Source organism: Crocodylus siamensis, chromosome 14 (genome assembly GCF_052110815.1).
Source record: "Crocodylus siamensis isolate JL-2025a chromosome 14, ASM5211081v1, whole genome shotgun sequence".
In the NCBI taxonomy this organism is placed as follows: Eukaryota; Metazoa; Chordata; order Crocodylia; family Crocodylidae; genus Crocodylus; species Crocodylus siamensis.
In genome coordinates, this window is record NC_143408.1 from 5,289,672 (window position 1) to 5,315,505 (window position 25,834).

Here is a 25,834-nt window from a genome sequence, read left to right on the forward strand (position 1 = left end):
AGTGTCTGATGATGTTTAACAATGCGAGTGGTTTGTTTTTTTCTCCCTTTCTCCTCCCCTCCCCCCCCAGTCCCCGCCTCCTCTTCAAAAGTTCTTGATGGTTACACCTGATGGGTCTGGGGACCCCAGGCCCCAGCACTGGGGGAGGAGGGCTGGGAACACATCTGGTAACACCGTTCCCAACTTGGTGGTGGGCTGGAACCAGAACAAGAGTCCAGCTGTGAGGCAGGGCCTGGGGAGCAAACACAGATACTCACTGGTGATCTCTTTGCAGTGCAATCAGGTTGTCCATCGGTCAGTGCCAGGCAGCATCCCCGAGTGGGTGTTTCTGTCCTGTGAGAGGCAGGTGAAAGGGTCAGAACAGTCCCTTCAAATGTCCCAATCTCAGAAAACACCCACCCCACCCTAGACCATTCATTCAGGGTGCTCAGTGGCTGCCTTTGTGAAACCCCACCCTCCCACCGCCCACCCTCAGGGGAGCAAGGCCAAAGCCCAGCTTCTCTCTTTCTCTCTCTCCCTCTCTCGAAATGCCAGTGTGACGAGCGTTCAGGAGGCCTGATTCGACTATTTAAAACATATATATATATATACATATATATATATATATATTTATATTTTCAATTTATTATGAAAGTTTTATTTAAATAAAGAGGAACACTTTTTAAAGAGCAGTTAGTGAGTTGTCACAAGATTTAGCTTCCTTAACTGGGGACCCAGGCGTGTCACATTTGTATGGCCTAGGATGAGTAACAAGATGCTGCATTAAAGTTATGTTTTCTAAAATTACATATATGTGTGTGTATATGTGTGTGTGTGTATACACACACACACATACACACACACACCCTTCGAGATTAAACTTTATTTTGGGATAGGGGGATCTAAAACTCCCCTCTCACCTTTCCCCAGAAACGAACTGATCCGATGTCAGAAGGAAGAGAGAATATATATATTTAAAAAAAAAAAAAAAAGATGGGGCCACATTTTCTGCGTCTTTATATATAATCTATTTTAAAAAAAACCAAAAAAATGACAAATTCTATATATAAAGCACTCTCGAGTTTCATCAGTTTTATGTGTAAACTACTTTTTGTGGTATCTGGGTAATGAGTGAGGTGAGACAAGCACAGAAAAGACATTCCATAGATTGTAACTTTGATAGTTCTTTATAAAGTGTGGGAGACGAGACAAAAAAAAATAATAAAAAATGCACTTTTTGGGGGCTTTAAAAAAATAAACTATATATTAAAAAAAATAAATGCAACAGCTTTGTCCTTCTTGTATATAAGAACCACTTAAAAGGGTAATCTAATAATCTAGTCATTAATAATTTGGGAGTTGTTTTGTTTTGTTTTGTTTAAATCTCTTTTTTCCCTCTTCCCTCCTCCTAAATTCAAAGAGAATTTAAAATAAATCAAAATCACTGGTGTCTTGATGGGGCTGAGACATTAGGAGGTGAGAGAGGGAGTTTGTGGGGTTGCAGGGAACCGGTCCTGTCCCTGCTCTGCCCTGTCTGAGCTGCTGCTGGGTCCCCTTGGTGCCACCATGCCCTGCCCCATCTTGTCTGGCTGAGTGGATGTTCAGGGCTTGTAGGATCCATTGCAAGCCTGTGTCTCCTCCCCGTGGGAGGCGTTCACCCACTCACAGGGACTAGCCTTGCAAAGCAGTTCCAGAGAGGAAGCCCTAATTTCTCTCTCCACCTGATGAAGGGGAGTGTGGGGAGATTTAGCTAGTTGTTCTTCGGGAGCTTTTAACTTCACCCATTTCCCTTTGCCTCATCCCATGCCTTTGTGGCCTTTTCTCTCAGGGCTGTGGTGGGGTTGGAGAAATGGGGGTGGACGCATTGCTGGCTCAGGATGCATGTCTCTTCCCCTTTCCAGCTCTGAGTCAGGACATGGGGTAGGATTGAGGCCAGCAACCAGGGGGACAGGCACATTTCTGTCCACAATCCTGAGCTCCTCCAGTGAGGCCATTCCTGTCTGTTGCCTGCATCCTCCTTCTCCAGTGCCCTGTGCTCTGACTAACCCCTCTTCCAAAGCAGCTGGACTCTTGCAGACATGGAGAGCCTGGGCATGTGTGCTCAGCTTCCCCTCAGCCAGCTGTGTAGGTCTCTCTCTGCCCAGCCTCGTGGACGTGAGGGATCTGGGTCTATCTGCCACAACCAGGACAAGTCATAGCTGCCCAACCCCAGCCAGGTGCAGGCCTGCCTGCTCCGACAGCTGAGCACTGGGGGCCAACAGTGGGTGCCTAACTCTTGAAAACTAAGCCCCAAGTCTGTGGGGCAAACCCCACAGCTGGCTGGAAGCCTGTGGTCTTAGGCTGGCTGGCACCTGCTGAGGACACACTGATGGTCGAGTCCCAGTTGCCTCCAGTTGCCCTGGGTCGGTGCTTGGAAGCCACTCGGGATCAGTCTGGTGTTGACTGGTAGCAACAGTTTCCCGCTCTTTTTTTCTCCCCTGCTCTTTTTCCCATCTGCTTTGTCCCCGTTCTTTTTTTTCTGTCCTTTTCCCCCTACTTTCCCCCCACTCATTTCCTGCTCTTTTTCCCCCCTGCCCTTCCCCCCCCACTTTTTTCCCTGCTTTTCCCCCCACTCTTTCCCTCCTGCTCGTTTCCCGCTCTTTTTCCCCATTCTTTTCCCCCTGCTTTTTTCCCCGCTTTTTTTCTGCTCTTTCCCCCTGCTCATTTCCCACTCTTTTTTCCCCGCCCTTTCTCCCCTGCTTTTTTCCCCACGCTTTCCCCCACCTTGCTTTTTCCTGTTTTTTCCCCGCCCTTCCCCCCATTTCCCCCCGCTTGTTTCCCGCTCTTTTTATCCCCGCCTTCCCCAACTCTTTTTTCCTGCTTTCCCCCCCTCCTGTTTCCCATTCTTTTTTCCCACCCTTTTCCTTGCTTTTTTTCCTGTTCTTTCCCCCACTCTTTCCCCCTGCTTATTTTCTCCATTTCCCCCTGCTTTTATCCCGCTCTTCCCCCTGCTTTTTTCCTGCTCTTTTTTCCCGCTCTTTTCCCCCTACTCATTTCCCGCTCTTTTTTCCCACCCTTTCCCCCCTGCTTTTTCCCCCACTCTTTCTCCCTGCTCATTTCCCACTCTTTTTTTCCCGCCCTTTTTTTCTGCTCTTTCCCTGCCCTTTTCCCCCTTTTTTCCCCGTTCTTTTTCCCCGCCCTTTTCCCCCTGCTTTTTTCCTGCCCTTTTTTCCCACTCTTTCCCCCTGCTCATTTCCCGCTCTTTTTTCCACTTTTCCCCCTGCTTTTTTTCCTGCCCTTTTTTCCCGCTCTTGCCCCCCTACTCATTTCCCGCTCTTTTTTCCCACCCTTTTCCCCCTGCTTTTTTTCCCGCCCTTTCCCCCACTTTTTTCCCGCTCTTTTCCCCCACTCTTTTACCTCAAAGGGCATCAAGCTCAGCCCTGCCAGGCACAGGGCTCTTTGCTGGGGACAGGGGAATCAGAAGAGGGCGTTTGGGAGCCAGTTGCTCCCCCGCTGTCCCACGTCAATGACTTTCTGACCGTGGTGGCACTTAGAGCAGGATCTGGCCCTTAGCGGAGAGAGGCCATATCCTCTGACATAAGCAGGGAAGGCACTGAGCGGAGGAGGACAGGGGCTGGGGATAGTGACCAAACCACTCACAACAGCCTGCATCTGAATATTGGTCCCATCTTCACTGCACAGAGCAAGGGTTAAACTCTGCTTGGCCCCCACTGGGCTCTGCTGGCACTGGCAAGCCCAAAGGCAATCTCCAGCCTGGGCAGGGGGAGCTCAAGGGTCTCTCAAAGGATTGTCCCGATCCCGGCTGGGCTGAGCCTATCAGGGATAGAGGCCATTTGGCCCGTTGCCCCTCTTGAACCAGCCCCATCCTGCCCTGTGCAAACTACTGGGTGATGGCCTCACTGTTTTAGCAGTCACCACCCCCATAGCCGCAGTTGCTTTCAGCCCACAGCAATGAAGACTCCCAAAGGATACTGCAGCTTCTGTTAAGGGCCATGATCAGGATCCTGCAGCCCTTCCTCAGGCAAAATGGCCACTGAAGTCAGGTCACAGGAGCAGAGGAGGCCAGCAGGAGCTGGGGACAGTATGGGTGTGGGTACATGATGGCACTAGCTGGAGGACAGATTGGCATTGCTTTGCCACTCCTTTGCTCACCTGTGCCCCCCTTCTGGGATCGGCGGCCATCTTGCTGCAGCTCTGAGAAGAGGTCCTTTCTCAAAGGTTTCTTCTGCTGGGCTCAATCCCATGTGCTTAGTTCTGAAAAAGGCCCAGCTTCCTGCCCCCAAACCTTCCTCTCCCCTTTAAAACCTCCCCTAAAATAATAAAGGGACCTAGCTAATTGTGCGTGACCGGGTGTTGCAGGCTCTGAGCACAGTCTGTCTGGAAAAGGAAATCCTGACCCGTTCTTCCCTTTCTGCTGCGAGCTACCCCTGGGAGCACGGCCTCTTGTTCCCTGCAAAGCAACCACCTCTTGCAAAGGGACCCTCTTCATAGCGTAGGACTCCCTGTCTGCAGGCCTTGGGCTTCTTCGGGGGCGATCCATGCACAGGCTCAACGCTGCTGAGGGCAAAGAAAAAGACCCAGCATCCCCTATGCAGCGGGCTCCTTCCCAGCAGCAGAGAACAGCTCTCCGCACCAAAACTTGCCAGTCCCATCACCCTGCTCTGAGCTATCCTGAGGTCCCAGCTTTTTTTTGCTTTTTTTTTGCTGGGAGTAAAGGGTGGGGCAGAAATCCTGTATCTTACTATGTAGTCCTTGCTCCTTTTCTAATCAACTAGTACCAGGTATTCAGGGCTCCTGCTGACACTTAATGGAGGCAGGCTGGAGAGAAGGGCTGTTTTGCTCTGGAGGCCTGGGGTTTCTCTTTCACTATTCTTCTTCTTTTTTTTTTTTTCTTTTTTTTTTAACTGCGGGGTGTTCAGGCCCTGGGGGGAGGGGGTTCTGACATGAATTTCAGGCTTGCACAGGAACCGTTTCCTCCCTGGTATAAGAACAGCCCATTTCAAACGCTGCATTTGATTATTTTCTACTCTTGGGCAGGTTTGGTTGTTTGACTAAAATCCAATCCATTGTACGTTCCTTTCCATCTATTGTACTGTAATAGAGACCTGTTCATTTTTGCACTAATAGATTGTTTTTTTTCTCTCTGACTCCTGGCATCCACTGCTTTTACTCGTATCCTGGTCTCACTCCTGGCCGGCCCCGTGGCCCAGGAGTCGTCGCCCCCTGCTGGCGGAGTCGTTGCTAGCACCAGGCTGCCTGGGGCGTCCTCTGCCCCAGCACTTGTCATGCTGGGGGTGCTTCCTACTCCCCGCCCCATGGCTGGTGCTCCTGCAGGGCCTCCTTCTGCCAGCTGCTTGCTCCCACACCAGTGCCTGCTGGGAGAGACTGGAACTGAGGAGCCCTAAAGTCCTGCCTCTCTCTCAGCTACTCCCCATTTTGCAATCTCCCCCACACTGCTGGGACTTGTAGTGCCCCGTTGGGGCAGCTTGGTCATGACAGCTCCTGCATCTGCATCTGGGCTCCAGTGCAGCACTGGCTGTGAACCACTTTCCATCGGGGACCCAGGGCTGCAGTGAGCCTCGACCCTGCCAGCTGCGCTGCCATCAGGGGACTCTACAGCGGGTGCAGGAGCCCAGCCAGGGCAGGGGCTATTTGGCTACAACACGCTACGTGTTGGATGGGCTCCGGGGCACACCCAGGCCCTCAGTGCATGTGCACCTGTGCTGTGCAGGGGAACTTCCCGCAACTAGCACCAACACGGCCTGCCCAGCTGGATTGGCTACTGATTGATCTGAGAGTCTGAGCCCTTTTCCAGACACTCAGTGGAACAGATGAGGACACTGGGCTTTGCCTGAAGGCCCAGCATCCCTCTGATCTTTTCCAGAGGCAGTATGGGGGTACTGGCCTGGCATGCCAGACACTTCTTGCACACCCTTAGGTAACCCAGGTCCTTGGAAGTATATAGGTATGCAACTCTCCTGGAAATGCTCTTGAGCGTCCAATCCTTTTAAATGGGGGGGGAAGGAGGATGGGGGTGTTGTACGTTGCTGAGTGTGGGGTCCTCAGATGCTCTGGAAGTGGGGGCCAGGGAAGTATCTCAGCCACTTGCCATAGGCCTGGATGGAGTCTGTGTCCTGTGCTGTGCCTCAGTTTCCCTTTTTGTTAAATGAAGCAGAGTCTTCCCCGCCCCCTGCCTGTAGTTATATCTTGGCGTGGCTGGCAGGCAGGCAGTGCAGCTCATTATCATTAGAGGCCCTTTCACTGGGAGAGACAGGCTGGAGGCGCAGTGGCCATCCCCAGCCAGCGGATCTGCTCCTTCTGGGGTACAAGTACAAGCAGCACTGATTCCTGCAGAGGCCATCTGGGCCCCCTGGGGAAGGGGACAGCTACCCTAGAGCCACTTGCCACACCAGGCTCACCAGGCTCGACGTCGTCTCTTTGTGGAGGGAAGCAGAGCAACCCCCCAAAGGCCAGTCCCCAGCACTGCACCACTGCTTTGGCCCGGTGGGTTGAACTGTGCGCCCACACCCCCAGCCTTTCCCTTGTGCCCCTGCTCTTGTTTATTCATTAAAGGCTAGATGGCACTCTGAGGCCCATCTTTGCTTATTGTCTTAAAGGAGCTTTCCTGCCTCTCAGCATCCTAAGCCTCTTGCCTTTGCTGCTGCAAAGTGTGATTTGAGGCTGCTGATGCCTAGATAGCAATACAAGGAATGATTGTAATCCGTGTTTTGCACAGATTACTGCCTAGGAGGCTCCTAATGCCATGTCTACAGCCTGCTGAGGCATGGGGCTGGCACTGCTGCTTAGTGCAGCACAACCTGTCACCCAGCGGGAACCGGGAAGCATATGGCAGCGACCTAAAAGAGTCGCCATGCCAGGACTCAGCCTCACTGCACACCTTGTGGTAGAGGAGGCATCAGAAAAAAACAGGGGAGCCCCTATATAGAGGCTGGGTGGTGCAAAGGGGGCCAGGCTTAGCGAGCTGTCACACCTCACTGGGCCAGAATGAGGGCAGGCGTTGCCCCATCCTAAGGATGTCGGCACTAAGGTGCACGAAGGAGCAGTGATCTGTTGGGGTCAAAAATAAAGCCAGTTGCAAAAACAAGAGCAAGAACCAGGAGTGCTAGCTGGCATGCCTCTGCACTCACCATTATACCATACTCCCTACCCATCTGGAGTGGAGCCAGCGTCCTGCCCCACCACTGGCCCTACTGCAAGCCCTCTCCCACACTCCCTCTGTACCGAGGCAGCGGGCAAGGTCCCAATCTGTCCAGAAGGGAATCTGTCACCCACACAGCCCCACTGAACAAGCAGAGGAGCCAGCTTCACTGAGGGCTGGCAAAGAAAGCATCCTGGGCTGACAGGCAAGTGGGATCATGAGAACTGCATTAACCCCCTGCCCCAGCACCAGGCCTTTGTGACCCCCAAAAGGAGGTCGACTTGCTTCTGTCCACAGCTGGACAGGAGCCGACAGAGCTTGTGCACTGAACCGTGCAATAGCCATGCTGAACTATAAACGCTCCACAGTGAAGACATTTTAGGCCCTACCAGTGGGGACTGTGACTGCTTGGGCTCTCCCCAGCCTTTAGTTTCAGCTCCAGAAGATGTCTGCCTTTCAGCTGAGGACCAACAATGAGGCCAGAAAATGCCTCCCCTGTTTCTGTGGTTTAAGAGCCCCCCACAGCTAATGGCTCAAACCCACGGCACCCTGGCGGTCTCCCATCTAAGCACTAGCCAGGCTGAGCACCGCTTAGCTTGGAAGGCAAGCAAGATCAGGTATCATCAGTCTAGGAAAACAAGAGGGTCGATATGAATCACTAATAAGCTGCCACACACACATGGATGTAGTAATCGAACACCACCCTGGTGGAGATTCAAGGTGTAAGGCACCCTCCTGCATAGGGGAAGGCCAGTCTATAAGTCTGCCACGAAGACTGGTGCCCTGGGGCTGGACATTACATACCAGGGACACCAGCGCCACGCAGCCTCATTTGCTCTGCTTTTCAGCTGGGGAAGTAGACTCAGCCCAGAGCCCAAAGCACAGCACTGGCAATGCCGGGCGTTTGTCCCTGGCCCCCCAAGCCTCCCGGCTACAGTCAACCCTCCCTGCAGCCCAGCTCTTTCTTTAGCACTCTGCCGCTGAGCTCGAGGTGGTTTGAAGTCACCCCAGCCAGCCCTGGGTATTGTATGCCTGCTCTGCCAGCTTCACACAGACCTGAAGAGCCCAGGATTTAGCCCGGGTGACTTGGACAGCATGCACGCTGCAGAACCAGTTGCATTTTGTCAGCAGGGCACAAGTAGCAGCACTTTGGGAGGAGGGCTGCAGTCCACGGCTTCTTGCCACTGCCTAGGTGGGGACTGGTGCCAGTAAAACCCAGGCTGGGAAGGGAACTGCTGTAGCACAAATCGTCACTGCCTGGTCACTGCCTGGGATGGGGCTGGGGCTGAGTGGTTCCTGCTAACATAACTGGAGAAGCGAGTAAGCAAAAAAGTGAGCTTGAGCAACAGGCCTGTTCCCCACACCGCCTGCCCTTACCTGCCACATCCAACCCCTCTTCAAGAAGAAGCCTTTTTGTCACACCGGGGGCTCCAAGAACATGATAACTATCCCCCACTCAAACCTCCTGTGCCCGTAGCCAGCCATGCTGCCAAACAAGGGCACAGGAAGGTCTCAGGAAGCAGCCGTCATCCTCCACCCCAGAGCTGGCTGCTTTTCACCGATGGGTGAAGGAACCTGGGTTCCTCCAAACAGCGTATAATTCAAGATGCTATGGCTACTATTGTTGGTGCTATGTTTTCTGATAACACCAAGTAAAACCCTTTTTAAAAGGAAGATCAATAACCTATAGGAGTAAGAATTAAAAACCGATAACACCACGGCTGAACATGGCACCAGGAGAGCCAGACACGGCCCCTGCTCTTGACAGAGCTGTCAGGAAGAGGTGGATGAGGACAGGGAGGGCCAAGGACCCCCATTTTGCTGCAGACCTCTTGGGTGACCCTGGGCAACTCACTGATGCCTACTGATGCTGATGCTGAGGTGCCAGTGAGCCCTGGAGGCTCTCACCAAGGCCAGGTGTCTCTTTGCACTGGGCATTAGCGAGAGACTCCCTGCCTGGCACAGCTTGACTTGCAAGCTAGGAAGGCAAAGGCAGGAGGGAAGACTACTGCCCATGGGCATGGAGTGGAGAACAAGATCCCATTTCTCTTGGGGAAGCAGACACAACACTAAGAGCAACCAACCAAAGGCACCGTGAGGGGAAATGCTCCACAGGGCATCACAGCTGCCTTCTTGAAACAACCTTGGTATGGAGCATGGGCTGGAAAGGGCACAAGGGCCAGGATGGGAAAGTGATCAAATGTCTACAGATTTTCCCCAGAGACAAGCTCAGCTGCATCCTCTGGACCAGGCCCCATCTAACTCATGGGAACACAGCAGGCAGCCCAGCTGTGCTCCAACACTGGTGCTTCCTGCCTCCATGGGAAAACAGATTTTCACCTGGCACCAGCATTAACACCTGGTCTGTGCTGCTTTTTCTGTTCCAGGCTCCCCATTGTGCTGGGTGCTGCCCCTAAAACACACATGGCCAAGGCTGGTCTGATCCTTAGGAGCTGCCACTCAGCGGGGCTGATCAGGGCTGAGAAATCTGGGTTGGGATTGCCAGTACCCCCAATGGAGAAATCTGGGTTGGGCACTGCAGCCAACAGTTACCATCTTGCTGGTCATCAGGTTAGAACTAGGCTCCCCTCCAACTCCTCCGCCATCCCCTTTCTCTGATGCCTCCAAAATGCTCCTTGCACATGCCCTCCTGAGCCATTGCCCCTCATCAACGTGGATTCAGACTAGGAGGATAGCAGAGCCTGCAGGCTGGGTGTATCAGTATCACTGCATCCCCACAGGGTGACACCAGGCTGGGCAGAGAAGCAAATATCTGATGAGGAAGAGTTTGCAGGAAACTGGCTTGAGACCAAAACCTCATTTTTCACAGGCCACCAAGCAGGCACTGAGATGAAAAGCAGGGGTTCTCCATGTCTTCCAGTCTTGCCAGGTGAGGAAGGGCAAGAGGGTCGGGACCCCAACATCAGATCCTATCTCCAAGTTACATCAAAGCCAATAGCAACACCCCCACCCCCCTTTCATATAGTGAACTCAGAGAGCAAAAACATCCAAGGCCACACCTTGCAGAGCCATGGCCCTTTGGGTGAGAGACACAAGCAATCATAGAGAGAGATTCAGCATTCAGACATATGCACCTTGAGGCCAGAAATGGGGAACTGAGCCAGGATTCTGCCATAACATATTTGCAGCTAGAATGCAGATGTCAGAGAGCCTCTTCGCTGGGTGTTTGCCACAGGTCTGTCCTGCTAGCTGGAAAAATAGGTGGTGTCACAAGGGTGGAAACAGGAAACCCGATCATCACCAAGGGCCAAGCAAGCAGCTGCCCCATGTGCCACTAGAGGACACTCTGGTGAAGGTGGAACCCTACAGTCCTTTTGCCTTCCCGTGAGATGCGTTCACATTGACCTCCAGTTGCAAAGGCATATCCCTGGAAGCCTCCATCCAAAGGGCACTGACAATGTTAAAAGATTAGTTTGTGTCATAAGCTTCCTATTTTTCAAGGCCGCTATAAGATTTTGGGGGCTTATCTCCTGGGATTAAACAGCCAAGTCGTCTTTCTTAGCAAGGTCCCTAATGCCACTTAGTGCCTGGGATCTGCGATTTTCATTAAGGGCGTCAGGAACAATTAGCAGGAAAAAATTAGGGCAGGGTCTTTCTTAAATAAAAACCAAGGCTTATTCAATCAGTCAAATGAATTTCCAACTAAGTATCAGGCCTGACACCCCTCCCCCACTTCTGCATGCAAGATGCAGATTGTAAACCCCATATGTACAAGTGGCTTTTGTATCCAGTGGCGGGGGGGAACTACATGCACACACACACATTCACATGCATGCACATGCCTAGACATGCATGCATACATGTATAAGCTTTAAAAAAAATTTTAAAAAGGGGGCAGGTACTTTTCCAACAGGTTTATTGGCAGAGAACAGCAGGGAAGAACAGGACAGACCTTAACATCTTTGCTACTAGGGCACCGATTTGCACAAGTGTTCAACGCTTCCTTTATGTGATGGATGGATGGATCATTCAGTGTTCAGAGCAACATGAAATAACATGAAATGTGCTCATGCGTTGCAAGTCATCCGACACCTTTCCCCAGTGTGGAAGGTTCTGAAAACCAACCACCAAACCAACGCAGTGATCTCATTCTTCAATCACAACAAAAATAAAGGGGATGGGATCACACAAGACCCATCAGATACGCTGCTCTGGCCAATGGCATCCACATAAGTCAACCAGAAGCCAGCAAGACTAACTATATGGCAGAAGCAGGACTACTGGGTTGAACTAGAAACCTCATATCAAAGTAAATATCCTGTTAGGTCCCTTCTAGTATAACCCTGACAGCCTTGCCCAGCTGGGATGTAAATGGTAGGGGACACACACACATATGAACTCCATGCTTCTTTAGTGCAATACACACACGTGCACAGAGACAGATTCTGCCGCCTCCTCCTTCCCTTCAGCTGTTCTAGTTGGCTCCATGACTAAGATTCTCAGAGTCTCAGGTGTTGGTTGTATCCCCAGGAAGGGAAGCAGAAATTGAAGCACAACCCCTGGAATTAGCGGCTTATCTCACGGGGAAAGCTGTGCAGCCCAGCTGGGGAACAGGTTTGTTTGTAAGAGTCACGCTGGCAGGAGATGCCCAGCTAAAGCCCTTGTAGTGCTATGCTGCACCGCAGGCAATCAAAACTACAACCACTGGACCTGAAGGCATGAGGTTCTGCTGCCTGCCTCCATCTGCTAAGGCCTTAGCAGCCTCATCATGTCCTTTCTGTGCTGCAACCATGATTAAGGATAGAGCACCCTTATGGGGCAGGTGCGGGACCGATATGCTATAGATATGAAGGCATACTAAAACCCATCCCACGTGGCCAGGCATGGCCTCACTAAAGGCAAGGAGGATCACTGGTAATCTATTCCCCACTCAGTCCTTGGATTGCGGCTGGGATGCAGACAACTGGTCACTTGACACCCAAGGGAATAAATATTGAGTCACTGGAGTCAGCATCCTGCCAACATAGGACTTGACAACCATCAGCTAAGCCAAGCTCCTCTCGAACTGGTACCTTAGAGACAGACTTCAGGTATCCCAACACCAACAGTTTGGATATTGCACGGTAAATGGGAAACACAAGAATCCATCCAGCATCAAAGACAGGAATGTGCTGAGCTTCTGGAAACATTGAAAAAGATACACTAGATGAGAGAGCAGGCATCCCCAGTCTTCTGGGGTAGGTAACCCTACTTCCAGGTTTGCAACCCCATGTCCCGTGGGAGTCTGAACGCTATCCCTGAATGGGCTTGTACTCACTAGCTTGAGACCTGCTGGCATAGGCAGCTCACGCTACTGGACTGACACCACGGTCCTGTCTGACAGACCATCAAATGACACTGGATGATGCTGAGTATTCAGGTGCTTTCAGCTGTGGATTTATTGTTTATAAGACTATTCCAATCAAAATAAACCAAAAATAAAGATTCTGCAGAGGCTGTAAGGTAGGCAAGAAGACTAAGCATGCTGAAGGGACGTGGAAAGGAGCAGCTACCGTGAACCCTGTCATCCTCATACCAATATAAGCCCCAGCAGGGGACAGCAGCAGTCAGCACTGCTGAATGTAGTGATCAGATGCTCCTCCAGGCATGGATGGGGACTGGAAGCAGTGTCTGAACCTCTGAGAAGGTGGACTTGCAGGGCCCCTACCTCATTTTTATATATGTAGAAGATGGGGTGGAATCACAAGTCCTGTGTCATTTTCTGGCATTTGCCCTCTTCAAAGGGCAGGTCCCTGTCCCAGCTTCACTAAGGCAACCCATGCAAGGGGAAGGACCTTTGCAGTCAAGTTCAAGGCCAAGTGCAGGTCGACAGTCATGCTCAGGTCTCCATGCTGCATCTGTCAAACCTGGTTCTTCCCAGCCCTGGTGGCCCCATGTTCCCCAGAGGCGGGCGAAGCAGAGGCTACAGGTACAGATGAGCCTTCAAGGGGTGCTGTAAGTGGGGTCTGCTCCAAGCCCAGCTGAGCTGCTTCTCCTGCAGGCATCTGTAGGCAGCTCCGGGGAGGTACAGGGGAGGCTGGGAGGCTGTCTGGGTGAGGGGCAGAACGGGGAATCTGGGATGGCAATGCTGAGAAGGGCTGGCGGCAGCAGGGTGCATGTACGGTGGGCAGCACAGGCAGTACCTTCCTGGGCAGCAGCTCACCCCATAGCAGCCATAGGGGTAATAGTTCAGACTCACCGCCATCCTGGAACAGGGCAAAGAGAAGACAGGGTCAGATGGGTCTGTGTGCTCTGGACACAGGGACCTGCGCTAGCCTGGAGCAGATTATCTCTTCCCTTGCTGCCTGGCCCAGCAAACCCAGGTGGGCTCTCCCTGGTGCAGGGCACGCAGGGCTGGGAGCCAGGTTTGACTTAATAGCCAGCAGCCCCCTTGGGACGGTTGTCTGCCTGGATGACCTCTGCTGCCAGGGCTGTGTGTCTCAGTAGCTTGCACCAGCTCCCAAGGGTCTCTTCCCGAAATCCAGCTCACAACTTGATTGTTAGAGACTCCACATCTCCCACCCATTCCCTCAACCTTTGCCTTCTGATGGTGTCTTTCATCTGCATTCTTTGCCTTGTGCACTTTGCAACCAGAGCCCTTTGTCCCATCTAACCCTGGCTCTGCCCCTTCCCTCCCAGAATGGAGGCAGGTTTGATGTTCATTATGGAGAGAAAACAGAGTGTGAGAGATTAGCCGAAAGTCACGTGGCAAACCGATGGAAGAACCCAGGTGACCTAGCTCCCCAGCGCTCAAGTCCTCCCTGCTGCTGCAAGGCACTAAAAGAACAAAAGCCGTTTCAGGAATCACCAAAACCTGCAGTTAACCTTGGTCTCAGGCACCAAGGATTTTTTGGGGGGCCTTGATGAGTATGGGAAGAGATCTGTTAGCCTGCTGCTTTCCTAGCTTCCCCTCTAAGCTTCTGTAGCCCTTACTGTGCCCACCAGCTTTTGCCCAGCTGGAGGCACCACTCAGTTTCCTTTCTCCTCTGCCAGGCAGAAAGGTTTCAACCACCAAGTGCAGTATCATGGCAAAGGACAGAGGAGGGATCACCTGCAACACCAGGCTCCAGTGAAAGGAAAAACAAACATCCTTTTGGGCCTGGTGAGGTCAGATTCAGGTCAACGTAAAGGGATAATGGGCTTATCCCCATGGGGGAGCAGAGCCCACAGGTCAGGCTGGAAATCAGTGGAGTCCAGTAGAGAGAAGGGGTCACTCTGCACATGGCTCAAGGATAAGCCTAGGATTTGAGAACTGGGCGCTGAGCCCTGACACCCTGCCTCAGGCTGCCGCTCACCTGCGGATGCGCCGGCGGGCTCTGCGCCGGTGGTAGTCACCCTTGGAGAAATCCTCCAGGTTGGCAGGGTGGATGGCCCAGAAGTGCCCCTTGCCGTTGTCACTCCGCCCGGCTTTGATGAAGCATTCGTTCAAGGAGAGGTTGTGCCGCACGCTGTTGCGCCAGCTCTTCTCCTGCAGAGCCAAGAAGTTGGACGGGGCAGTGAAACATGGCAAGAAGGGGAGAAATTGGGGTGATAGCATTTGCCTGGAGACAAAGGACGGAGGGAAGGCAGTGGCTATAGGAGCAGCAGCCCTACCATGGTCTGCTCACTGGCACCCAAACCCCATTATAGATCTTCAATACTCACGTCACGCTTCCATGGTCTAGGTTGGATGAGCTGAGTTGTAGTGAAATTTGAGCTATATTTTTGCCTAACTTTTAACTTCTTTGGGATAAATCAGAGAATGTTTTCTTCTTTCCCCTGCTGTTTACTGAACCTTAGAAATACCAAGCCTGATATTGTTATCTTGGTCTTTCTGGAAGACAATTTGGAGGCCCCAGACAGCAAAGGTTGATTCTTTTATGGAGATTTTCTTTGCTTCAAAGTGTTACTGTCTCTACATCCAGGGGACAGAATAGATTTTAATAGTTTAAAGTCAGAAAAAAGAAGACAGCCCTTTTCTTCTCTCAAGCACTTCTGTTCTCAGAAGGTACTCTTAGTCTGGGGTGGCTAACCTCCGCTATCCCAAGAGCACCAGCTTGGGGTGCTCAGACCTGAATTTCTAATGTAAAAACACAAAACCCACCTGCCCAGCCACCTACTCACACCAACAGCTTTCTGTTTCTCTTGACAAAGTAAAAGGGGGTCAGATGCACAGCAAGTCACCATGCAGCGACCAAGCAAATCACTGGCAAAGTCACAAGTTAGCCCTGTCACTGGGTTCTCTGAGCACCATCACATCAACATGTAGCTGCCTCTCCCAGAACACCCACATGGACCCCAGCCATGGACCAACTTCATCTTGCTGGTTGCATTGGATGTTCATCTAGATGACCCAGTGATCTGGACACTTTCCTATTGCAGCCAATTTCAAGATTTTTTTTTTGTATAGTCTAACCTGGGGGGGAAAAAAAAAGAACAATCCCAAGGTCAGAAAGTTACTGCATCTCCCTGAACCTGTACATCTCACCCTCTCTGTTCCACCCTGCTACTTGGTGATCAATGCAACGGGGGTTCAAGCTGGCAGTGGATGGATCCCACATTTGCAAAACTCCAGATGTTTTTTGCATCCATTTATGAGAAGTGTAAAGCCAGAGAGGGAGAAAGGTCGCTTCATTTTGCCTTCTCCCAGGGCAGCAGGTGTTGAAGAGCAAGCATGAAAATCAAAGAAAAAGGCACGGAACAATAAGAAAGGTATAGCAGGGTGCGTGTGTGCAGTCACTATCATTGAACCGATGTGTGTGGGGGTGGGCATTGGATGGAGAGAAGAAAACAGCAGAGAAACTTCTTCTACTCCAGTGAGAGGAGGTACTTCTTAATTCTGTAAGAATATGCTGGGTCTCTCTCTCTCTGGTCTAATTTCAGGGCCAAGGCACCCTTGTGCCCACTCCCTGCCAGACTGGCACTGAGACAAAGGGAAATTTTAAATCCCCTACAGATCCTCTCCCTTTTACCCAAAGATTCAAGTGAAAATTAGAGAAGTAACTCTGCAAAATTCAGCCTTGGCTGTGCACAAATCAATGTCAAGAGGCTCGGACATGGATGGTGAGTTTTTACAAATGAAAGAAGGACCGAGCTTGCAATCTCTCAGCCCTCTGTTGGAACGTCCCTGGCACCAAAAAGAACCGTCCAGCAGACAGAGGCAAGCCCTTGGTGTTGTATCCAGCAACTCATACCCCACCCATAGCTGTGGAAACTCACCTTATTTTTGAAGTAAGGGTAATTATCCATGATCCACTGATAAATATCTGAGAGCAGCAGCTTCTTCTCTGGAGAAGAGAGGATGGCTGTGGAAATAAGGGCAATGTAAGACTGGTTGGGTTTGTCCACGGCATCTGGTGGTGCCTGAGCTCCAGTATCTGCCTGCTTTCTCTTAACCTCCTTTTCCATTTCTTTCTCTTCCAAGGAGCCCAAGGTCTTGGACTGAGGCTGGCTCCCAGCCTCCAACTCCTCACTCACTGGCTGCCCCTTATCAAAGAGCAGATAATCAATCATGAAGGAGACACCCAGTTGTCGCTTGCTCCCAGCTCCTGCCTCCTCCATGGTACTAGTGACTCTGGGGCTCTTGTGTTAGTTCATCCTCTTCTTTGCCGCTGACTTGAGTAGCTTCAAGCTGGGCTAGGGAGATCTTGCAAGGGGAATGAGCTGGGGAAAGCCTCCTGAGCACTGCCTGATAATTAGTGCAGATTACAGGGTTTGCTAATTGTGTTTTCACAAACGGGCTGCCTTGGCAAAGCAGCCTGTTTATCTGGCAAAGCCCCGGGTTTAGAAGGATTTGACCCTTAAGCCTAATAAATAAAATGATTAATCCACTGGAGGTAGAGGAATTCTGAGCCAAGCTTTCCAACAAGTCAAGGATTCACAAACGAAGAGAGACATGCGAAGGGGAAACAAAGCAGGGCCGGGAAATGTTTGAGGCGGATGGACCTTCTAAGAGACACCTAGAAATCTGTTAGCAAACCCATTGTCTGTGACTGCAGATGAGCTCTAGAATGACAGTCCAGTGGTATCTGTTTTTCTGCACGTAGACCAACTCTTTTCCCTGGAGAAGAACAAGTTTAGATTGTCCAGTGCTCTCCCCTGGATGTCAACACATCAAACTGGGGTCAAGACAAGAGCAAGGGAGGAGGTGGAGAGGTCCACTGCTGAGCCTAGGAAGGGAACAAGCTACTGGGGAAGGATATAAAAGAAAACAAGCTAGTATCATGGGTAGAGCAAACATGGTGAGTTTTAGGAACCTAGAACTGGAAAAGAACCCCTGAATCATCAAGCCAGTCCTGAGCAGTCACAGACAGCCATCTGGCTAGTAGAAATCTAAAATAAGAGAAACAGGAATGTTTTTTCATCTCAAACAAGACTCATGACAGCTTACAGGAGTGGTGCCCAACCTTGAGAGACTCAAGGCACCCTTTGGAAAAAGCCAGCTCTTAGCTTTGACTTTTTTTTTTGACTAGTGGAAAATAGCAATAGAATAGAGCAATTCTGTTGCAAAGAACTCCGAAAGACCACAGCAGCTCAGAGTGTTTTTGACACTTTGGACTCCTACTTGAAATCTCTGGGTTTATCTTGTAAATCATGTTTGCCCACCTAACAGTGCTAACATTGTGTGGCATCCTGCCACATCCTTAAAAAAATCTCAAGGCACCCTGGGATGCCACAATACCTTGGTTGAGAATCACTGCCTACAGCAACCATACAATTTAGAGAAACTCATTCTTGAGGTTGACCATAGGAATGAATCACTATACTCAAATGGATTAATGATCAAGGGACCAGTGTCCCAGAAGCCCTCCCAATCACCAGCTCATCTACTGAAACAGCTGAAGTTGGAAGTCAGAATCCAACCCACACACATAATAGGATTAAACGATGCAGCATCCTTCTTGGCACACTTTGCTCTTCCACCTCTGTTCTGGTCTTTCCTCAAACTGTTATCGTTGCCTACTCCACATGGGTTTCCTCCTCAAGTGAAACGGTGAACCTCTCCCCAGTTTAGTCAGGTCTTGGATTGGAGTTTAAGGAGCAAACTCTTCTAAAATGGAATGAAGTTGGGTTTTTTTTGGTACTAAAGAAGCATGTAGCAGCCCCAGTCAAGATCAAGACTTTACTGTCCTGGATGTTGTACCTATCCAGTGAGGCACCCCCTATCTCGAAAGGGTTTCCCATCCGATTAGAAGAGAGGCCACAAAACTTTCAGCTTCCTCCATCCTTTCCTTCCTTGGGTCCTGCTCCCTTGCTCTCTGTTTAGCAGAGCTTGTGATAGCTGTTCATTACCTACTGGTACGGAGAGTACCCCACTCCTGCTATAGTAGCAATCCAAGTTGGAGTCGTATATTATTGAAGAAAAGCATGTCCAAGAACGTGTCATTGCACAAATCCTATTTTGGTTTGATGTCCTATTTTAGGTGGTGATTTTATCAGATCGGTAGGGAACAGAGCCAGAACTCGGTGTGAATGCAGCTGCCTGACACAAGGTGCCCAATAAAAGAAAATCTAAATAGGAAAGAAGGACAAGGAATGGTCCCAGATTTAATCAGAAAGAGAATCTGTGCAGCTGAGAACAGCCTTTCCCCTGCACAAAGCCCATTAATAATGAAAGGAGGGATGCAAAATGTAGAATGAGGAAACCATTTTATTCCTGAATGCTGAATGCAAGAACTACCGTGAGTGAGAAGCAGGAGGCAATTTGCTTAATGACATCAGCTGAGACCTCCATTGAACACGTGCTGGGACATCCTAATTAATGGTCAGGGGAGGCTGCATGTGCCAAACACTTCTGGAGACCAAAATCCTCCCCAGACCATGGTTGTATTTTAGTAGCTACTTAGTGACATGAGGAAGACCCCCCCCTACACTTAGGTTGTCCACACAACTCGTTCCATGACATCCACCCCCAACATTTCTAGGGCCCAAGTTTTCTCATTCATTCTGCAAAAAGCAGTGACCTTCTCTCATGGATGGAGTCTCAGCAGGGAATGGAGGAGCACAGGTAACATGGGCAGCATCAGCAGCATTTCATAGTTTCATAGTTAGTAGGGTCGGAAGGGACCTGAGCAGATCATCGAGTCCAACCCCCTGCCATGGCAGGAAAGAGTACTGGGGTCAAACGACCCCAGCAAGGTGATTGTCAAGCCTGGTCTTAAACACCCCCAGGGTAGGAGCCAGCACCACTTTGCTTGGAAGTCGGTTCCAGATCCTAGCCGCCCTGACTGTGAAGTCGCGCCTCCTGATATCTAGTCTGAATCTACCCTCTGCCAGCTTGTGACCTTTATTCCTGGTCACCCTGATCCTGCTCGGGGGAACAGGGACTCCCCAGTGCCTGCTGGTCCCCTCTGACTAGTTTGTAACAGGCCACTAGATCCCCCTCAGCCTTCTCTTGTGGAGGCTGAACAGGTTCAGGGCCCGTCGCCTCTCCTCGTAGGGCCTGCCCTGCTGCCCCCTGACCATGCGAGTGGCCTCCTCTGGACCCTCTCCATGCTGTCCACATCCCTCCTGAAGCGCGGCGCCCAGAGCTGGACGCAGTACTCCCGCTGCGGCCTGACCAGTGCTGCACAGAGGGGGAGGGTCACCTCCCTGGACCTGCTCGAGATGCATCTGTGGATGCACGACAAGGTGCGGGTGGCCTTCCTGACCGCGTCCCCACACTGCCGGCCCACATTCATCTTGGAGTCAGTGATGACTCCGAGATCCTTTTCTGCCTCTGCACTGCCGAGAAGGGAGTCCCCCAGCCTGTAGTGTGGTGCTGGCTCTTCCTCCCCAGGTGCAGCACCTTGCACTTGTCAGTGCTGAATCCCATCCTATTCTCATCCGCCCACCCCTGTAACCTGTCTAGGTCCGATTGCAGCCTATTCCTCCCTTCTAGTGTGCCCACATCCCCTCACATCTTAGTGTCATCAGTGAATTTGAACAGGTACTTTTTACCCCCTTGTCCAAGTCACTGATGAAGATGTTGAACAGTGCGGGCCCGAGGACTGAGCCTGGGGGACCCCACTGCCCACCTCCCTCCAGGTCAAAAATGACCCATCCACCACCGCTCTCTGGGTGCGGCCCTCCAGCCAGTTGGTGACACATCTGTGTGGGTGTTGACACCACAGCCCCCCAGTTTCTTAATGAGAACGGGGTGAAAGAGTGTCGAAGGCCTTTCCAAAGTCCAGGAGGACGATGTCCACTGCTACCCCTGCGTCTACAGATTTGGTGATCTGATCATAGAAGGCCACCAGGTTGGTCTGACAGGACCTGCCACTAAGGAACCAGTGTTGGTTGCCCCTAAGCATGATCTCTCCTGCTGGCCCCTCATGGATATGTGCCAGGATAATTTTCTCAAAAAGCTTCCCCAGGATCGAGGTAAGACTAACCGGCCTATAGTTCCCCAGGTCCTCCTTCCTCCCCTTTTTGAAGATGGGAACCACATTGATCGTCTTCCAGTCCTCTGGCACCACACCAGAGCACCACGAGGGCTCGTACAGCCGTGCCAGGGGTCCCGCAATGACCGCAGCTAATTCCCTCAGTACTCGGGGGTGGAGATTGTCCGGACCTGCTGATTTGAATACATCCAGTCCCTCCACAAGTTCCCTGACTAGTTCCTCACTAACCCTTGGCCTGGGTGCACCTCCCCTGGGGCCTGAGGGGGCCCAGAGGGGGAGCGACTGTTCCAGCCCCTGATCAGGAAAATGGAGGCAAAGAAATCGTTAAATAGGTTAGCTTTGTCATCTGGTGTGATGACCAAATCTCCTAGCGTGTCTTGCAGGGGCCCCACGTTACCCCATACCTTCTTTTTGCCCCCTGTGTATTTAAAAAAGGACTTCTTGTTGTCCTTAATCCGGGTAGCTGGTCCCAGTCCCATCTCTGCCTTGGCCTTCCTGACCCCCCCCGCATCCCCAAGCAGCCGCAGTGTAGTCCTCCCTGGGGATGGCCCCTCCCTGCCATTGGGTGTGCGCCTCCCTTTTAGCTAGGAGACATTCCCGGATGCTTCTGATGAGCCATGGGGGCTTTTGCGCCCTCCTGCCCCCTTTGATCCGTGTTGGGATTACCTCCCTTTGGGCTTGGAGGATCATCTCCTTGAGGAGCGACCGCTCTTCTTGGACACCTGGCTCCCCTCCTCTCCAGGACCTCAGTGCTTCCCTATTCTCCTTAGTTCCTTGAAGTCCGCCCTCCTGAAATCTAGGGCTGCTGCCTTGCTGTAGGCCTTTGCCACCTTGCGCTGAATGGTGAATCCCAGCAGGCGATGATCACTGTCACCCAGGTGGTTGAGCACCCGCGGCCCCTTCACTGGGTCATCACCCGTGGCCAGCACCAGGTCCAACAAGGCATCTCCCTGGTGGGACTGTGCACCCCCTGGGTTAGATGGAGGTCCTGCACTCTGGCTAGGAACCTACATGAGCAGTCAGACCTGGCTGACTGCTCTTCCCAGCAGATGTCTGGAAAGTTCAGGTCACCCACGATGACCACGTCCTTTGACCTAACTACCTCTGTGAGCTGACATAAGAATTCCTGGTCTAGCTCTTCCCCTTGGTTGGGAGGTCTGTAGTAGACCCCTACTGTTAAGTCTCTTTTCCTTTGACTGCCTTGTATTCTAACCAAGAGCACTTCAGAGTGCCCCTCCTCTGGGTCTTTGCTAATTGACGAGGATGTATATTCCTCCTTAACGTAAAGAATATAGAGATTTCAGTGACTTCTAGGACACCCTCCCCATTTCAGCAAGAGCAAGGAGCAGTCAGACTGGTTACATCAGCTATTTAAGGGATCTCCTGCTAGCGACCAAAAAGGGTGCCCAACCGGTTACAAGGACAGCTGCAGGCAATAGAGGCTGGGCTGCCACTGCTGAGCATTAGCTACATGCAGTGCAAACCTTGTCTGGAACCAACTAGTTTGCTAAGTAGGCATAACGGGATCACAACCGAGAGAGACGACCTCGTCCCCACTCTGCCTGCCCAACCCCTCTGCCATCTTCTGCAGGTCCATGAATATCATGCTGGATGGGACTACAGCAACCATCTGGGCTGGGCTTCTTCAGCGCACAGAATAAGCAGTTCCTCTGGTGAATCCTGCTTCCTGCTAAAGCTTCTCCCTTGCCCCGGACCTTTGTCAAATATAATCAGGCCTAAGTGGAGTTAACACTTGTAAATCAATATGGTAATAAATGGTATCTCTTGACCCTGGTGAAAGCAATGGCAGTGCACAGGAAGAGGAAAATTTAGTGCCCAATCTCAAAGCAATGGAGAATCTACTGCCGTTGGGTCAGAAAGAGAAAAAAAATCCAATAGCACAATGGAGAAGGACAAAGCTGGGAATTAAATGTAAATCTTTCTTTTTATTTAAGAAACACTATAATTCTGAACTTTGAAGAATGTGTACTGAGGGAAAGAAAAATAATTTTCTTTTGCTTTTTCTCTTCTCTTTACAAAAAGAAAAAAACAGGATATAAGAAAAAACATATGTACAGGAAGAGCTGGCCAACTCAAACAGAAAGCAGTAACAGAAGCATGATGTTTCCCAACAGTGGCTTGGCCTGGAAAATTTAAAAACAATTAAATTAGAATACAAATATTAGAAAAACTGGACTCTAAAGCTACCTTGCGGCCGGGGATGCAAGCCGCACAACTTTATACAGTAAAACTTAATGTCTGAGCTCTACCCAGTCGCCCCCCACCCCCCAACCCAGTTTAAACCTGAAAACATATTGCTTACTTGCGCAAAGAAAAGAAAAAAAGGAAAGAAAAAAATTAAACGGAAACTTTCGTACAAACAAAGGTCATTCTGTGGTGGAACTGAAATGGCGGAAGAGCAAACAAGATTTTGGGTTGCCTCCCTCCCCCACACGCCCGTCTCATTCCCTTTCCACAGCCCCTCACCCCTCCATGGAGGAGGCAGTACTTTTGCATGCTGGTGCTCGAGAAGAAACTTGAAGAGGCTTCTTTTATTATTTCTCCCTCTGCCTGATGGGCCCCTGCCAGAGTCATTTGCAGGTCCCGGAGGGGTGTAATGGCGGAGGGTTGGGAAGAGAATATGATAGAGAAGGCAAGAAGAGCTCCCTTCTGCCTCCTGTTTCATTTGCTGGGAGAAATACAGATTGGCAGAAAGGGCTCCTCCCTTCAGAACAAGCCCATGTGGCTCAAGGTCATCAGCTCTTTGCCCTCCACCCGCAGGCGGTGGGATGCAGAGCCCGATAACCAGCCACCACAGGGCATGGGATTTCTTGAAGCAGATTAATCTGAGGTACAGCGCACCGCACCAGAGAAGACTCTACTCGTACATCATGCAACGAGACTCTATGGAGAATTTGAAGAGGAGAACTTCAAATGCCAGGGTCTAAAGCATTCTGCTCAATAGCAACTATGGGATAATATTCTGTTCTCTTCCTATATGTGTTAGGCTAGGTCCTTAAAGGTATTTAAAAATAGTTCTAGGTGGAACTTGATGGCTTTAAGTCGATGTGGTATTTTAAATGCATTGCTTTTTCTTAAATGCATTAAAAGTGCTTTTGAAAGCACCATCACTTTGGTTCTGTGATTGAACATAGCTGCCTCCTTTCCTCCAGACTGATGCTTTAGGGGAGGAGGTGGTTCTAAGGGATGACGTAGATTCATGCTGCCCAGACGTCTGTCATTTCACTGCAGCTGGAACAAACAGCAAGAGCTGGAGGCATGGCGGGGGCTGGAAGTGTTCAGTGATCAACTGCCTTTTTCTAGTAGCTAGAAAGCCTATATACAGTATGACTGAAAGCTACTTGCGTGGCCTTGGCTGCAGTATTACCACTCAGCTGGTCTGGTGCACAGTGCACTCACTGCTAAAGGCCATTACGTTGCTCTCCACCCTTCCCTTGTACACGTTCACGGGGCCAAGTCAACATGCCAGCTTCCTTCCAACATTTATTCCCATCCACAGACGAGAAAGTCAGCAAGGTCCAAAGCAATGCAGACTTCAGAGGCTTTTAACTAGGAACAGGCAGAGCAAATTATGCAAAGTTAATTACAAAATCTCTACAAGACAAAAAGGTTACCATTTGGAAACTCAAAAGCAACAATATTTTGTCAAGAGCATTGCAGTAGCTTTGGGTCTGGGACCAAAGTCTTAACAGAACAGAGAAGTGGAAAAGTCCAGAGGCCGTAATACGTGGTCACTGTGCTCCACTCGTTGCCCCTTGGCTCTGTCCCCAACATTATGACGTTTGTGCCGTCAGAAGTACCAGTGATGGGCTTTGCACTGTTTCATGTCTGAAATAAACCTGAATTGGAGTTACCGAGGTAGTTGGCTAGAAACTGAGATTCTCCCACCTGGCATTTTCTTGAAGGCCATCCCTCCCCTCCACCCTGCCCCACTCCTACACGATGCCACACGTCCAGTTGATGGGCTTCAGCTGTCCTGCAGGCTGCTGGCACCGACTCCAGAAACAAAGCCTTCTTAAAAAAAAAAAAAAGAAAAGAAAAGAAAGAAAAGGGAATGTGCAGCCCTTTTAAGTCTTCAAAAACACCAAGTTATTGCACTTCAAAAATACAACAGGTTTGTGGTTCAAGCCCTCCCCGCCCCCCCATGGCTTCTGCTCAACTAAAATGCTTCACTACGCACAATTTCTACATTACCTTCAGATTAGGTTAAAAGGATTCAAAATGTGTCTCTCTTTACATGAGGTGCAGAGCTGCGGGAGCTCCTAACTAGAACAGTGCGATCCCAATCTTAAGTCTCTTCTCTTTCAGTCCCGGCCCTCCCTGCCCTCTCCCTCCCCCTCTGCCACCCATTTAAAAAAAAAGAAACAAAAAAGAAAAAAAAAAAAGAAAGAAAGGAGATCTAACTTTGCTGGGGTTCTATCAACCTCCCCCCCTTCTCTTCCCCACCCCAACCCACCCATTCACATGTCCAGCAAAACTTTATCAGGAATGGTTATTTAACAAGACAATAAAAATGCACACAGCTTTGGAGATGCACTGGAGTTAGACGTCCTGTTGGTTTTCAGGTGAACTCCACTGATTCAAACCGTACTGGTGAAGGGCAGTTGAGATCAAGTTAGCTCTGGATCTTGACTGCCTGGCTTAAGACACTTTTCCTTACTTCAGACTCTGGTTCAGGTTGAGCTGGCAGAGCTCAGGTCAGGCTTTTAGTGGGGCAGTTTTTCAACCAAGAAGCAGCTCAATGGTTTTATTTTTCATTTTAATGGTTAACTCGGAATAGGAAAGTCAAAAGGAGACCAGGGAGGAAGGGAGATGAGGTGAGAGGTCCTCTCCCACCTCCAGTTTAGTAAGCACCAGAGTATTCAAGTCTGTCCATTCAGAGATTCAGAGCTACTTCCGCAGTCAGCAGGCAGAAACTAGATCTTTCTCGTAAGAGCAGCGTCGTTTCGGTTGGGGTCCATCATCGTCGTCATCCTCCTCCTCGTCTTCTTCCTCCTCCTCTTCTGATGATGAGCTGTCCAGTGTTAAATCCACCACATCAGCAGTGACCTTGCCATTCTCACCATTACTATTGGGAGTGGGCAAGAGCCCATTCACATCTGAGGAACCTGGGAATAAATGGACTTCAATTAGAACATCTAGGAATTAGATGTTAAATAAATGGACCACAATTAGAACATCTATTATACTCCCCAGAGCCAATACCCCTTGGCAGGCCCTGCATCCCCATACAGTATCTGGGGAAGTGACAGAGAGAACCCATTCCTCAGGGAAAGTCGTATGAAGAAAGATCTACTTCATGTGAAGTCCACTG

General features: G+C 50.6%; 2 protein-coding genes across 4 annotated transcripts in view; both read right to left on the reverse strand.

Annotated features, from left to right (window-relative positions):
* Window positions 1-12,425: 12,425 nt before the first annotated feature.
* On the reverse strand, window positions 12,426-24,967 carry LOC149853251 (forkhead box protein D3-like). Its single transcript, XM_090027122.1, has 3 exons — window positions 16,337-24,967; window positions 14,434-14,606; window positions 12,426-13,344 (listed from the first exon to the last, which is right to left on the reverse strand). The coding sequence occupies exons 1-3, from the start codon at window positions 16,676-16,678 to the stop codon at window positions 13,062-13,064; spliced, it is 798 nt and encodes a 265-aa protein (XP_089883248.1). The 5' UTR covers window positions 16,679-24,967; the 3' UTR covers window positions 12,426-13,061.
* A 12-nt stretch (window positions 24,968-24,979) lies between these two features.
* Window positions 24,980-25,834, reverse strand: part of PIAS4 (protein inhibitor of activated STAT 4) — a 30,022-nt gene continuing 29,167 nt past the window's right edge. For all 3 annotated transcript variants that reach the window (XM_090027121.1, XM_090027120.1, XM_090027119.1), the window contains one exon: window positions 24,980-25,628. In XM_090027121.1, the coding sequence (XP_089883247.1) occupies window positions 25,423-25,628 (206 nt within the window). In that variant the 3' untranslated portion in view covers window positions 24,980-25,422. The remainder of the gene's footprint in view (window positions 25,629-25,834) is intronic.